Below are 14,288 nucleotides of genomic sequence, written 5' to 3'. Positions count from 1 at the left end.
TCAACTCCAACGACTCCTGACTCCTTGAATTGACCCCCCCCCCATGGTTTTGAGGAAGAAAAAAAAACTAAAACATTTTCACCACCCTCGCCTCTCTCCCCCACCGCAGCTGTGTCTTATCTGTGATGGCCAGCCTCTGATCCTAAGGTTCTCGTTTGTTTCACAGAAGTTATAGATTACTGGGTGGAGCCAGATCCCCAGATCCCCCGAGCCAAGCTGGAGGAATCTATAGTGCTTTTGTCAATTCTTAAATGTTAAGGGAAAAGACAGAGGAAACCCTAGCCCCTACACTGGATTTTTTCTGGTAGTTCTGTGCAAGGCAGGACTAGCTAACGTCTTTGTTACCTCTTTAGTGACCACCCCATATCTATTCTACATAGAGCTGGTCTGATACTTGAAGCTAACAGTTTGTTCCTGTTCCTCTGGGCTGACTCAGGCCCATTAGACCATAGTAACTAATGCTGCCCCATTTCTAGAAGCAGTGAATGAGGATGTTTGTCAGCTGAAGCAGGACAACACTGCATGGTCAATCTGTGCAGGCACTTCAATGGGTCTGAGCAGCAAAGACTTCCAGAAAAAATGGAGAGAAACCATTCACTAGAATTGATCAGGAACTCACGAGGGAGGGCATCCAGCTTCCTGTCCTCTCTTCATCCTCTCTTTGCTCTGTGCTGTGGGCAAAAACTGGTCTCAATTGAGACTTGGCAGCCCTTTGGGCCTCTCTTACGTTCTTTAGACTCCGACTGTGTCTAAAATGGCACCCTATTCCCTATATAGTGCATTACTTCTTACCAGAGCCCTAATAGGGTGCCATTTTGGACAAACACTCAGTCATCTTTAAGTTAACGGATCTCGTTCTCTTGCCAAAGTCATGTACATTGGATCAGACCTCCCCCTCTTGTTTGTCTCCACTCTAAACTCTTAATCATGACCAGAGATGTGGGTTGGTTACAGATACAACCACTGTTCATCCAATCCCCACTAGTTTTCAATGCAACTCTCTCTCCCATCCCGGGCCCTGATTTGGAAAAGCAGACACGTCGCTCTCTACTAGTGTGAATTAGACCAGAAGGATTAGCTTGCAGAATATAACCCAATGAACTAATGATTCTGACACCTGAACAATAGCTGGTTTACAAGAAGGCACACACACAGCAAAGTCTGTTTTTCTATCTCATTTTTTAATGACAAAATGTTTGTCAGACACAAATGGATTTATTTTTCTCAATCCAGGGTATAGTACGGAGAGCTTATGTGGTTCCGGTCCCCAGGGTTTCAGACAACTAACAAAACACATCTTACTTCTGCTCTGGTGCCCGGCTGTAATGCTTTTCACATAAAGGAGTGGGAGCGCCCACTAAATTAATAAAGTAGCATGGCCCTTTTCACAGTTATGTAGCGCCACTTTACATTAAGATCTGGATTCGAAATGTCCAGTTTATCACACAGCAACCATTTACACTTTTCACATAATAAAAAAAACATAATTTACGAGATTTGTTTTCAATAGCTGTAAGTGTGAAAGCTCTTTATGTACAACGGTCAAAATATACCCTAGTAATGTAATTATTCATTAATATTGTTTGTCTTTATACCAATTCACCCATAATCTTTACAAATATAGACAGACACTTGTCTGTTTAAAAGCTGTAGATATACATATATCACATGTCAAATATACCATAAAACTCAACAATAATACCCATGTAAATATTGATTTTGACTCATAGTCATGTATAAAAATAGCAATGTTGACACCATTGATTTTTTAAAAAAATGTATTGGATTTAAATAGAAATGAAACAATATTTTGTTGTTTAAATTATCTGGTAATATCTTCATATCTGAATTTTATTAAATACTTGCTGGCCCAAGTGAATTTCATGTTTATTTTATTTTTCTTGGCTAACTAATTTGTTATATCAGTCATATTGTCAATGCTAAAATACCAACTTTTCAATTTTAAAGTCAACATTCACCCAAATTAGTACTTCACTAGGACATGACAAGACAAATTGTTCTCAACTCCATAGATGTGATGTAGATTGTGGAGTTGATGACTGTGGGTGTACCTCCAACGACATTGAGTCTATGTAAATTCTTAAACCCTTACCGTGTACCTATGTTTGTCCTCTGTAGCTGCGCACCTTTCTTTGTTTGCTGGAGTCTCAGACTTTTTAATAAAACGTATCGACTGAGTTGAGAAACCCATCTAGCAAATGACATGAACTTGTTAGCTCCTATAATGCTAATTTGAAGCTGTGGCTACATAAACAAACCCAAGTCTTGCTCACTGACTTTCCTGAGTCCATATGAGAATCCATAGAAAAGTTGACCATCCACAATGATCAAGGGAATTAACCAACACATGCATTGGTTCAAAGATGACTAGGCTATGGGTTTCTTCTTACTTTTTGAACTGATCTTAATCTTAATTGATCTTAAAAAATGTGAATATTTTTAATTTATTTAACCTTTATTTATCTTATTGAATATTGACTATTAGAGAACACATCATCCCGGTTGAGGAAAAGACAGCAACACAAATCAAACATTTGTGATTCACACCATTTGCTCTCCGCCACACAGAACTGATGGGTTAATCCTACGGTTGTACCTCCTGAACAGTATCCCCACACGATCGCTCCCTCTCCCAACCCATTTTCACCAGCCCCTTTCTCTGTTAACCATTCTTTTCATTTGCTGTTTCCGGCTGCACATGCACATCCTTGTTCCATCCAGCCATCCCATCCATCCCATCCATCCCATCCATCCCATCCATCCCATCCATCTAGAAAACACACTCAAAAGAACAAAACTCTTGTTTGTGTCCAGAAACAAGAGGCAAACTGAGGCACTGCCTATTCAGCACAGGTCATTTGCATGGAGCTCCACTTCCCCAGTGACACTGGATGCCAATGCTGCCAACACAGAGAGTATGGAGAGTCCAGACAGTTAAGATAATCACTGTACTGGTACTCTATCAACATATAATGGCGGCAGTAACACTTGAGAGATAACTTATTGATGTCAATAAGTTATCTCATATCAAATGGTGATATATTGACGCACCGCAGGCCTACATTCAGGAACCTGGGCAATGTATGGTGACTGAGTTAGACCAATTAATCAGATGATAGCGTGAGAAGGTTTATCTTCAGAGGCCGCTCTGACAATCCAAGCCAGACCTTCACAAAGCCCCAAGACCACAGGTGGCTGGTGGAAGCATAAGTAGGGAGGACAGGCTCATTGTAATGGCTGGAAAGGGAAGAATGGAATGGTATCAAACACATGGTTTCCATGTGTTTGATACCAATCACTCCATACCAGACATTATTATTATTATTACTATTATCCTCCCCTCATCAGTCTCTCTCAGACTCGCATGTGACTGACTGACTCAGAGATGGGCTTCAAGAGATAATTCACTTTTGTTCCCTGCGTGCCATAAAGAAGACAAACAAAGCACAGATTACTATGAACATGTGCTGTGTACAAAATAATGTATTAACAATATTGAATGATTTATGCTTCCTTCATATCACCAATAGCCATATTAAGGGTGGTTGAAAGTTCTGAATAAGGGGTATGTTTTATATAAATGTTGGCGGCTCAAACCTCTACATACAATGGCCAGACATGTAAAGCATGTGTTGAATTTCAGGGAGTCAGAGGCCAAATAAGGGCTTTGGGTATTTGGTGGAACAGTTGACATGGGCAACTGAGATGAGCACCGACATTATGTGGATTAACATGCACTTGGCCCAAACAATATTCAGTTGAAGTCGGAAGTTTACATACACCTTAGCCAATTATATTTAAACTCAGTTTTTCACAATTCCTGACATTTAATCCAAGTAAAAATGTCCTGTTTTAGGGTCAGTTAGGATAACCACTTTATTTTAAGAATGTGAAATGTCAGAATAATAGTAGAGAGAATGATTTATTTCAGCTTTTGTTTCTTTCATCACAATACACTCAATTAGTATTTGGTAGCATTGCCTTTAAATTGTTTAACGTGCGTCAAACATTTCGGGTAGCCTTCCACAAGCTTCCCACAAATAAGTTGGGTGAATTTTGGTCCATTCCTCCTGACAGAGCTGGTGTAACTGAGTCAGGTTTGTAGGCCTCCTTGCTCGCACACGCTTTTTCAGTTCTGCCCACAAATATGAGATTGAGGTCAGGGCTTTGTGATGGCCACTCCAATACCTTGACTTTGATGTCCTTAAGCCATTTTGCCACAACTTTGGAAGTATGATTGGGGTCATTGTCCATTTGGAAGATCCATTTGTGACCAAGCTTTAACTTCCTGACTGATGACTTGAGATGTTTCTTCAATATATCCACATAATTCTCTTCCCTCATGATGCCATCTATTTTGTGATGTGCACCAGTCTCTCCTGCAGCAAAACACACCCACAATATGATGCTGCCACCCCCGTGCTTCACGGTTGGGAGGGTGTTCTTCAGCTTGCAAGCGTCCCCCTTTTTCCTCCAACCATAACAATGGTCATTATGGCCAAAGAGTTCCATTTTTGTTTCATCAGATCAGAGGACATTTCTCCAAAAAGTACAATCTTCTGTACCCCATGTGCAGTTGCAAACCATTGTCTGGCTTTTTTATGGCGGTTTTGGAGCAGTGGCTTCTTCCTTGCTGTGCGGCAATATAGGACTGTTGATATAGGACTCGTTTTACTGTGGATATAGATACTTTTGTACTTGTTTCCTCCAGCATCTGTACAAGGTCTTTTGCTGTTGTTCCGGGATTAATTTGCACTTTTCGCACCAAAGTAGGTTCATCTCTAGGAGACAGAACGCGTCTCCTTCCTGAGCAGTATAACGGCTGCGTGGTCGCATGGTGTTTATACTTGCGTACTATTGTTTGTACCGATTAATGTGGTACCTTCAGGCATTTGGAAATTGCTCCCAAGGATGAACCAGACTTGTTGAGGTCTACAATTTTTTCTTGAGGTCTTGGCTGATTTCTTTAGATTTTCCCCTGATGTCATGCAAAGAGGCACTGAGTTTGAAGGTAGGCCTTGAAATACATCCACAGGTACACCTCCAATTGACTCAAATTATGTATCAGAACCTTCTAAAGCCATGACATAATTTTCTGGAATTTTCCAAGCTGTTTAAAGACAGAGTCAACTTAGTGTATGTAAACTTCTGACTCACTGGAATTGTAATACAGTGAATTATAAGTGAAATAATCTGTCTGTAAACAATTGTTGGAAAAATTACTTGTGTCATGCACAAAGTAGATGTCCTAACCGACTTGCTAAAACTATAGTTTGTTAACAAGAAATGCGTGAGGTGGTTGAAAAATTAGTTTTAATGACACCAACCTAAGCATATGTTAACTTCCGTCTTCAACTGTATGGTTTTCTGCCAAAGAGGTTTGAAATAACTGATTCAGGATGAGTTTTTCATTATGTTTGTTTTGGTGTGGCTAAATGTGTATTAGTAATATTATGAGAAACTGTTTGAGAGATGGTTTGGATCATTTTCACGCATTTGTCCCCTTGCTGCTGAGTTCATACTGTATCTAGAAATAGTAACATGCCTGCGATGGTTTTAATCAAAATTAGAACGCATATAAATTAGCCAAGAAAGAAACTGGCCCATCTGACAGGTAAACCTTGGGTCATCATAATCTCAAATAAGCAGAAAGCAAATATTCTCTTATCAACATATGAAGGTTACAGCTAAAATCCACTGTTGAAACTATACCAAAGTGGTCACCCGCCTCCTTTTTGGGAAAAAGTTGATGGATGGGCCTGGAGAAATGTAACCACTCTCAAATTCATAGACAGAGCTATGGATGCAATGACTGATCATCCCAGACATCAAAATTATAGTTTCAATCATATTTTAAGGCTACACAGTGTTTGTTTACGTTGTTTACAGACATTGGAGTAAAACAGGCTTATATTTGGGATTCTGATAGGATGACACAGTTGAACTAAGCTCATGAGGCATTTACAAGTTATATTCTTCAAAAATCAATGGGTATATACCATTAGTTTATAAGTCCAAAAATGGATGTTGCAACTAAATATTCTAGCTTTAAGCATGATGAAAAGATGCTGAAAATAATGACTGCTTTTGATCAGTGATGTATACTGATGGTTTACGTCAATGGAATTCTACATAGCCTGACACTTGGTATAGTTTAACCACAACCAATGAATACAGATGAGAATGCCAACATAGCTTTGGAAGCAGTGAATTACCGAAACTGTTGGCTAAAACCTAACATTTCCTCTCACGACCAGCAGACTTCACTCACTGACTATCAGTCTTGTTTTTCTTTGATTCGCAGTCTTGTTTTTCTTTGCAATAAATTTCAAAAAGCAGTCAAATGGGAGATTATTTCTTTTTAATTTTGGTCGTTTCTGAATAGAAAATAATATCAGTGCACCACTCTACAATACATCCAGCAATATCATGTTTAAATAATTGAGGAAGGATCTTTGCGGTTAAGAGATGAGTTCTCTTGCTACTGTCTATGCTAAATAACCCAGACAGGATGTAGGCCTAACGTCTGCTGCATAAATGACTGCAAACAAAAGCTATGCTACAGCAAAATAGAACCAATGTGATTGATTGTGATGTAAAATACCCTGTATTGTTGATGTTTTATGTAGTCAACACACCAGTAGCAATGAAACCATTTTAGAAAAAGGGGGATTGATAGTGGAATAGTGGGATAGGGCCATATTCTAAAAGACACGCATTATCTTCAGTCAGTTTTCTAAAAAGTAATTTTTACACTTAGTACAAAAAAAGACATTTCTACCCGTTAGTGCTTTGTTTTAAGATACTATAACATAAATAAACAATTTATTTTCAGTGTTCAAACAGACAGTTCCAGTGTGACTGGAAAACGAACATACTCCACCGTATTCCAGTTGGCAGCAGAGGGCTTACTATAGAGACTTCTCCACTTTCAATGCGCCCCAAGGCACCACACTTACACAGCGTTCTTCATGTCTACACAGCTCCAAAAAGAAAACACCTCCAGTTTGGGGGCTCAAATATTCACCTCTGCCCTCTCCCTCTGTGGAAAAAGAAAGTAAAACTCAAAGTTCTCACTAAAAGACTTTTAGAGTCTCATGCCAGTCTCATCCCTCAACAGTTACTGTCATTTTCTACCACATCTCCAGAGTCTGTCTCTGTCTTTCCGTTCCATGAAGAAGCCATTTTGTGAAAAAAAATAACTACAAATCCCAGAGTGCAATGCACAGTTCCCATCCAGGCACCATTTGCTTCCTGTAGTCATAACTTTTACATCAGTACATGATCACACATTATTCTGTCTCAGTCAGTCAAAGATTTTAGTATTATTATCTATTGATATTTAGCCCTCACTTTTCTTTTAAAAAGCTCATATAGATTCTGCTGTGCAAAACGATGCCATGAAGAGCTGATATTGAACATTCCATTCCTTTTTATTTTTAAATCTCTCACTATTCCTGTTCCAAGACATGTCCTTTTATCTTTTCTCTGGGGTCTTCCTTGTCATCCAGGTAGTCCTGCCACGCCCCTCCCAATCATAGTACCGTACTGTAGGTCCATTATGTCATGCCCCTTTATTTGCAGGTAAACACCTCCGTCCTCTCGCTGCATGTGTTGCACTTGACGAAGCAGCACCACTGGAACTTACAGTTGCACTGCCACACTTTGGTGTACTGGTGCGTGTTGTAGCCCCGGCCACAGCACATGAGGTCGCAGCCGTCTGTGTGGGGCGAGGTGCGGTTACACAGCCTCCCCTGGGTGCCAACGCTCCCCGTGGCTGCGTCCTCCTCGCAGTAGTTGGGCGACCTCTCGATGTAGACGAGGTCGGTCTCCATGGGCTTGCGGTAGCCCTGGGTCTTCTTCACCTTGAGGAAGGTGGGCTGGCGTAGTCGGCTGGCCCGGACCACCTCCACGTGGACCGCCTGGTTGTACTTGTCTTTCAGGACATAGCCGATCTCTCGGAACTTGGGCAGGGTCGTCCAGCAGGTTTTGGTGGTGCAGGAGCCTGACACGCCATGACACTTACACTCCAACTTCATCCGCTCCTCCAGGACCTGCATGGACACACGGGGATAGAGGAGGTTACATGGCATTAAATTACATTATTAAACATTACATGACATTACATGGACACACGGGGATAGAGGAGGTTACATGGCATTAAATTACATTACTAAACATTACATGACATTACATGGACACACGGGGATAGAGGAGGTTACATGGCATTAAATTACATTACTAAACATTACATGACATTACATGGACAAACAGGGATAGAGGAGTTTACATGGCATGAAATTACATTACTAAACATTACATGACATTACATGGACACACGGGGATAGAGGAGGTTACATGGCATTAAATTACATTACTAAACATTACATGACATTACATGGACACACGGGGATAGAGGAGGTTACATGGCATTAAATTACATTACTAAACATTACATGACATTACATGGACACACGGGGATAGAGGAGGTTACATGGCATTAAATTACATTACTAAACATTACATGACATTACATGGACAAACAGGGATAGAGGAGTTTACATGGCATGAAATTACATTACTAAACATTACATGACATTACATGGACAAACAGGGATAGAGGAGGTTACATGGCATGAAAATAAATTACTATATATTACATGACATTACATGGACACACAGGGATAGAGGAGGTTACATGGCATTAAATTACATTACTAAACATTACATGACATTACATGGGCACACAGGGATAGAGGAGGTTACATGGCATTAAATTACATTACTAAACATTACATGACATTACATGGACACACAGGGATAGAGGAGGTTACATGGCATTAAATTACATTACTAAACATTACATGACATTACATGGACACACAGGGATAGAGGAGGTTACATGGCATTAAATTACATTACTAAACATTACATGACATTACATGGACACACAGGGATAGAGGAGGTTACATGGCATTAAATTACATTACTAAACATTACATGACATTACATGGACACACAGGGATAGAGGAGCTTACATGGCATTAAATTACATTACTAAACATTACATGACATTACATGGACAAACAGGGATAGAGGCGGTTACATGGTGTTAGATTACATTGCTGAACATTACATGGACAAACAGGGAGAGAGAGTCATACATGACAATGTTTTACTGCGATAGGCCCAGTGTTGAAATAGAGAGATGACCTGACTTGGGTGGAAAGAGAAACCCAAAGAAAGCCAAAGGGTGAAGAGGTTGCTAGCGAGCTCTGCTGCTGAATGAATGATGGAAAAAACTATCCACAGAAGGTGAGTGAGAAAAGATGGTCCTTGGATAATATCATTTTTTTCTATAATAAAAGAACATTAGACAAGACCAAGCTGTTCTCAAACGTTGGTGAACCACCACACTTTTCTAAAAACTCCCTACAAATGACCTCTTGAGCCAACAACTGTCCTTTGAGGGATATTATTTTAGTGCGTTTGGCAATAAGTACTGAACTCCTAAACCAAATGCAAGGTGAAAACGTGACATGATGCTGTCCAACAATCCTCTATTGGGCTTGGTAACATTGATGATGTTTCTTTTTAAAAAGTATGAGAACATTTAATGATACTAATGAATCACACTGCTCCAAAGTCTTCCCTGACACTTTAAAAAGGACAAACTCAGATAACAATCAGGAACCAATTTTTACAAAACAAGTCTGAGAATACGTGAAAGCATAAAGTTTCAATGTCTCTAACCGTCTTAATATTCTTTAATTAAATGTGTCAAAACATGGAGCGATACCACACTGTTGCATGGACCAAAAGACAACTGTTGTCTGTGATGTATTTGGAGCACTTTTAGCTAATGTCTAAGTACAGTATACACCATGGCACTGTGGCAAAATGACACTATATAGACTACCGTTCAAAAGTTTGGGGTCACTTAGAAATGTCCCTGTTTTTGAAAGAAAAGCACATTTTTTGTCCATTAAAATAACATCAAATTGATCAGAAATACAGTGTAGACATTATTAATGTTGACTTGTAGCTGGAAAGAGCTGATTTTTAATGGAATTAAAAATAGATAGATAGATAAAAACTGATAGAGACATACCCCAAGCGACTTACAGCTGTAATCGCAGCAAAAGGTGGTGCTACAAAGTATTAACTTAAGGGGGCTGAATAATTTTGCACGCCCAATTTTTCAGTTTTTGATTTGTTAAAAAAGTTTGAAATATCCAATAAATGTCGTTCCACTTCATGATTGTGTCCCACTTGTTGTTGATTCTTCACAAAAAAATACAGTTTTATATATTTATGTTTGAAGCCTGAAATGTGGCAAAAGGTCGCAAAGTTCAAGGGGGCCGAATACTTTCGCAAGGCACTGTATATTTAAGCAACAAGGCCTGAGGGGTATGGTATGTTGCCAATATAGCATGGCTTAGGGCTGTCCTTTATGCATCGTGGAGTGCCTGGATACAGCCATTTGCCGTGGTATATTGGCCATATACCACAACCCCCCGAGGTGCCTTATTGCTATTCTAAACTGGTTACTAAAGCAATTCGAGCTGTAAAAATAAATGTTTTGTCAAACCCATGGTATACGGTCTCAGTAGAGATGACTAGAAACGATTCGGTTGGCCGTTTTATGTGTTGATTAATTGTCGGAGTAGAGGACCTTGTGCATTTTGGGTAAAATAACAACTCAATATTCATATCCCAGGACAAATTAACTAGCAACTGCAAGCTACCTAAATAGGACAAATTAGCTAGCAAGTGCAAGCTAACTACCTAATTTGCCATACATGTTTAATGCTTTTCGACCTGTCCCCAAATTAATGTCATTGGTTCAGAGTTTGTTTTGATATTTTAACCTGCGTGTCGTGACCACATTTGGTGTAGGGGGACAAAATAAATATATGTACGATAGCGCACGACGCACACGCGCAGCCGGTTTGGGTTCTGTGTTACATATACATTTGGAACATTAGGAACACATTCCTAATATTGAGTTCAAATCAAATCAAATCAAATCAAATTTTATTTGTCACATACACATGGTTAGCAGATGTTAATGCGAGTGTAGCGAAATGCTTGTGCTTCTAGTTCCGACAATGCAGTAATAACCAACAAATAATCTAACTAACAATTCCTAAACTACTGTCTTATACACAGTGTAAGGGGATAAAGAATATGTACATAAGGATATATGAATTAGTGATGGTACAGAGCAGCATAGGCAAGATACAGTAGATGGTATCGAGTACAGTATATACATATGAGATGAGTATGTAAACAAAGTGGCATAGTTAAAGTGGCTAGTGATACATGTATTATATAAGGATGCAGTCGATGATATAGAGTACAGTACATACGTATGCATATGAGATGAATAATGTAGGGTAAGTAACATTATATAAGGTAGCATTGTTTAAAGTGGCTAGTGATATATTTACATCATTTCCCATCAATTCCCATTATTAAAGTGGCTGGAGTTGAGTCAGTGTCAGTGTGTTGGCAGCAGCCACTCAATGTTAGTGGTGGCTGTTTAACAGTCTGATGGCCTTGAGATAGAAGCTGTTTTTCAGTCTCTCGGTCCCAGCTTTGATGCACCTGTACTGACCTCGCCTTCTGGATGATAGCGGGGTGAACAGGCAGTGGCTCGGGTGGTTGATGTCCTTGATGATCTTTATGGCCTTCCTGTAACATCGGGTGGTGTAGGTGTCCTGGAGGGCAGGTAGTTTGCCCCCGGTGATGCGTTGTGCAGACCTCACTACCCTCTGGAGAGCCTTACGGTTGAGGGCGGAGCAGTTGCCGTACCAGGCGGTGATACAGCCCGCCAGGATGCTCTCGATTGTGCATCTGTAGAAGTTTGTGAGTGCTTTTGGTGACAAGCCGAATTTCTTCAGCCTCCTGAGGTTGAAGAGGCGCTGCTGCGTGTTTGCTGTCTGTGTGAGTGGACCAATTCAGTTTGTCTGTGATGTGTATGCCGAGGAACTTAAAACTTGCTACTCTCTCCACTACTGTTCCATCGATGTGGATAGGGGGGTGTTCCCTCTGCGGTTTCCTGAAGTCCACAATCATCTCCTTAGTTTTGTTGACGTTGAGTGTGAGGTTATTTTCCTGACACCACACTCCGAGGGCCCTCACCTCCTCCCTGTAGGCCGTCTCGTCGTTGTTGGTAATCAAGCCTACCACTGTTGTGTCGTCCGCAAACTTGATGACTGAGTTGGAGGCGTGTGTTTAGCTCAGTTACCTTAGCTTTCTTGGGAACAGGAACAATGGTGGCCCTCTTGAAGCATGTGGGAACAGCGGACTGGGATGAGGATTGATTGAATATGTCCGTAAACACACCAGCCAGCTGGTCTGCGCATGCTCTGAGGACGCGGCTGGGGATGCCGTCTGGGCCTGCAGCCTTGCGAGGGTTAACACGTTTAAATGTTTTACTCACCTCGGCTGCAGTGAAGGAGAGACATTTTTCCGTTGCAGGCAGTGTCAGTGGCACTGTATTGTCCTCAAAGCGGGCAAAAAAGTTATTTAGTCTGCCTGGGAGCAAGACATCCTGGTCCGTGACTGGGCTGGATTTCTTCCTGTAGTCCGTGATTGACTGTAGACCCTGCCACATGCCTCTTGTGTCTGAGCCGTTGAATTGGGATTCTACTTTGTCTCTGTACTGACGCTTAGCTTGTTTGATAGCCTTACGGAGGGAATAGCTGCATTGTTTGTATTCAGTCATGTTACCAGACACCTTGCCCTGATTGAAAGCAGTGGTTCGCGCTTTCAGTTTCACGCGAATGCTGCCAGTTGCACCCCCTTTTGTCGGGGCATGGACTCTATAAGCAAGGTGTCGAAAGTGTTCCACAGGGATGCTGGCCCATGTTGACTCCAATTCTTCCCACAGTTGTATCAAGATGGCTGAATTTCCTTTGGGTGGAGGACCATTCTTGATACACAATCCATGTCTCAGTTGTCTCAAAGCTTAAAAATCCTTCTTTAACTTGTCTCCTCTCATTCATCTACACTGATCTATCTCAAAGGACATCCGTCTGTTAAATAGCCATCACTAGCCGGCTTCCACCCGGTTACGCAACCCTGCACCTTAGAGGCTGCTGCCCTTTATACGTAGACTTGGAATCATTGGCCACTTTAATAATGAAACACTAGTCACTTTAATAATGGAACACTAGTCACTTCAATAATGTTTAAATAATGTTTACATACTGCTTTTCTCATCTCATATGTATATACTGTATTCTATTCTACTGTATTTTAGTCAATGTTACTAATATTTATATATTTCTTTATTCCATTCTTTTACTTTTAGATTTGTGTGTATTGTTGTGAATTGTTAGACACTACTGCACTGTTGGAACTAGAAACACAAGCATTTCGCTACAACCACAATAACATCTGCTAAATATGTGTGGCCAATAACATTTTGATTTGATTTGATTGAAGTTAATTTAACAGTGACATCCATAAAGGGATCATAACTTTCACCTGGATTCACCTGGTCAGTCTATTTCATGGAAAGAGCAGGTGTTCCTAATGTTTTGTACACTCAGTGTAAATTCTTTATAGAGAGACCAAGAAACATTCTGAGTGAAGAGGACGTATTTATTTGAGTTCAACATTGTGTTTATTAATGAATAACAAAGAGGTTTCAGCAGAAGGTTGGTGAATGCACTCTTTGTATGGAGGAGTCCCTGTAAGTGGAAACGGATGTTCACAATGACAGATGCGTGCCATTCCAAAGACAGTTGTTTTGATTTTAAAGTATTTGAGTACATTGTGTTATAGAATAGAGTTGTGTTTGATCTGAATTCACACTGGTTGTTTGTTTTGTGCGTTGTGCCACATCCATTTACATCTGAGGGTCAAACATTCACAATCTGGCATAGAGTGACTGTTCCCTATGAAGTAGACCAAACCAGGCATATCTGACATTCTAAGAGGGACACTGATGCCAGCTATATGTCAAAAACAAGGGAAAATGCACTTACTGGTAATATTCAACCATATAATTATCCCTACCTTCCTGAAGACTACATCAATAGCAAGGGAAAATAAATATAAATCTCATATAACCATACACCATTACGCTTGAGTTAAATGTGGATCATTCAGCTATTTAATGCGTTGCAGATACGACATACTCGACAGATGTTTATTAACTGTTTGCATCTGGATCAGTGTGAATGCTGGGATCATGGTTTGGTTAATTAACTAAAGAAACATGACGTTTGAATGAAAGAAGTATTAAATACTGG

At 40.3% G+C, this 14,288-nt stretch overlaps 1 protein-coding gene across 2 annotated transcripts in view; it reads right to left on the bottom strand.

Annotated features, from left to right (window-relative positions):
- Positions 1-1,174: 1,174 nt before the first annotated feature.
- LOC135556566 (protein Wnt-7b) overlaps positions 1,175-14,288 on the bottom strand; it is a 65,784-nt gene continuing 52,670 nt past the window's right edge. For both annotated transcript variants that reach the window (XM_064989869.1, XM_064989868.1), the window contains one exon: positions 1,175-8,075. In XM_064989869.1, the coding sequence (XP_064845941.1) occupies positions 7,596-8,075 (480 nt within the window). In that variant the 3' untranslated portion in view covers positions 1,175-7,595. The remainder of the gene's footprint in view (positions 8,076-14,288) is intronic.

The sequence above is a fragment of the Oncorhynchus masou genome, chromosome 15 (genome assembly GCF_036934945.1).
Source record: "Oncorhynchus masou masou isolate Uvic2021 chromosome 15, UVic_Omas_1.1, whole genome shotgun sequence".
Lineage (NCBI taxonomy): Eukaryota > Metazoa > Chordata > Actinopteri > Salmoniformes > Salmonidae > Oncorhynchus > Oncorhynchus masou.
This window is presented reverse-complemented; position numbering and strand designations above follow the sequence as displayed.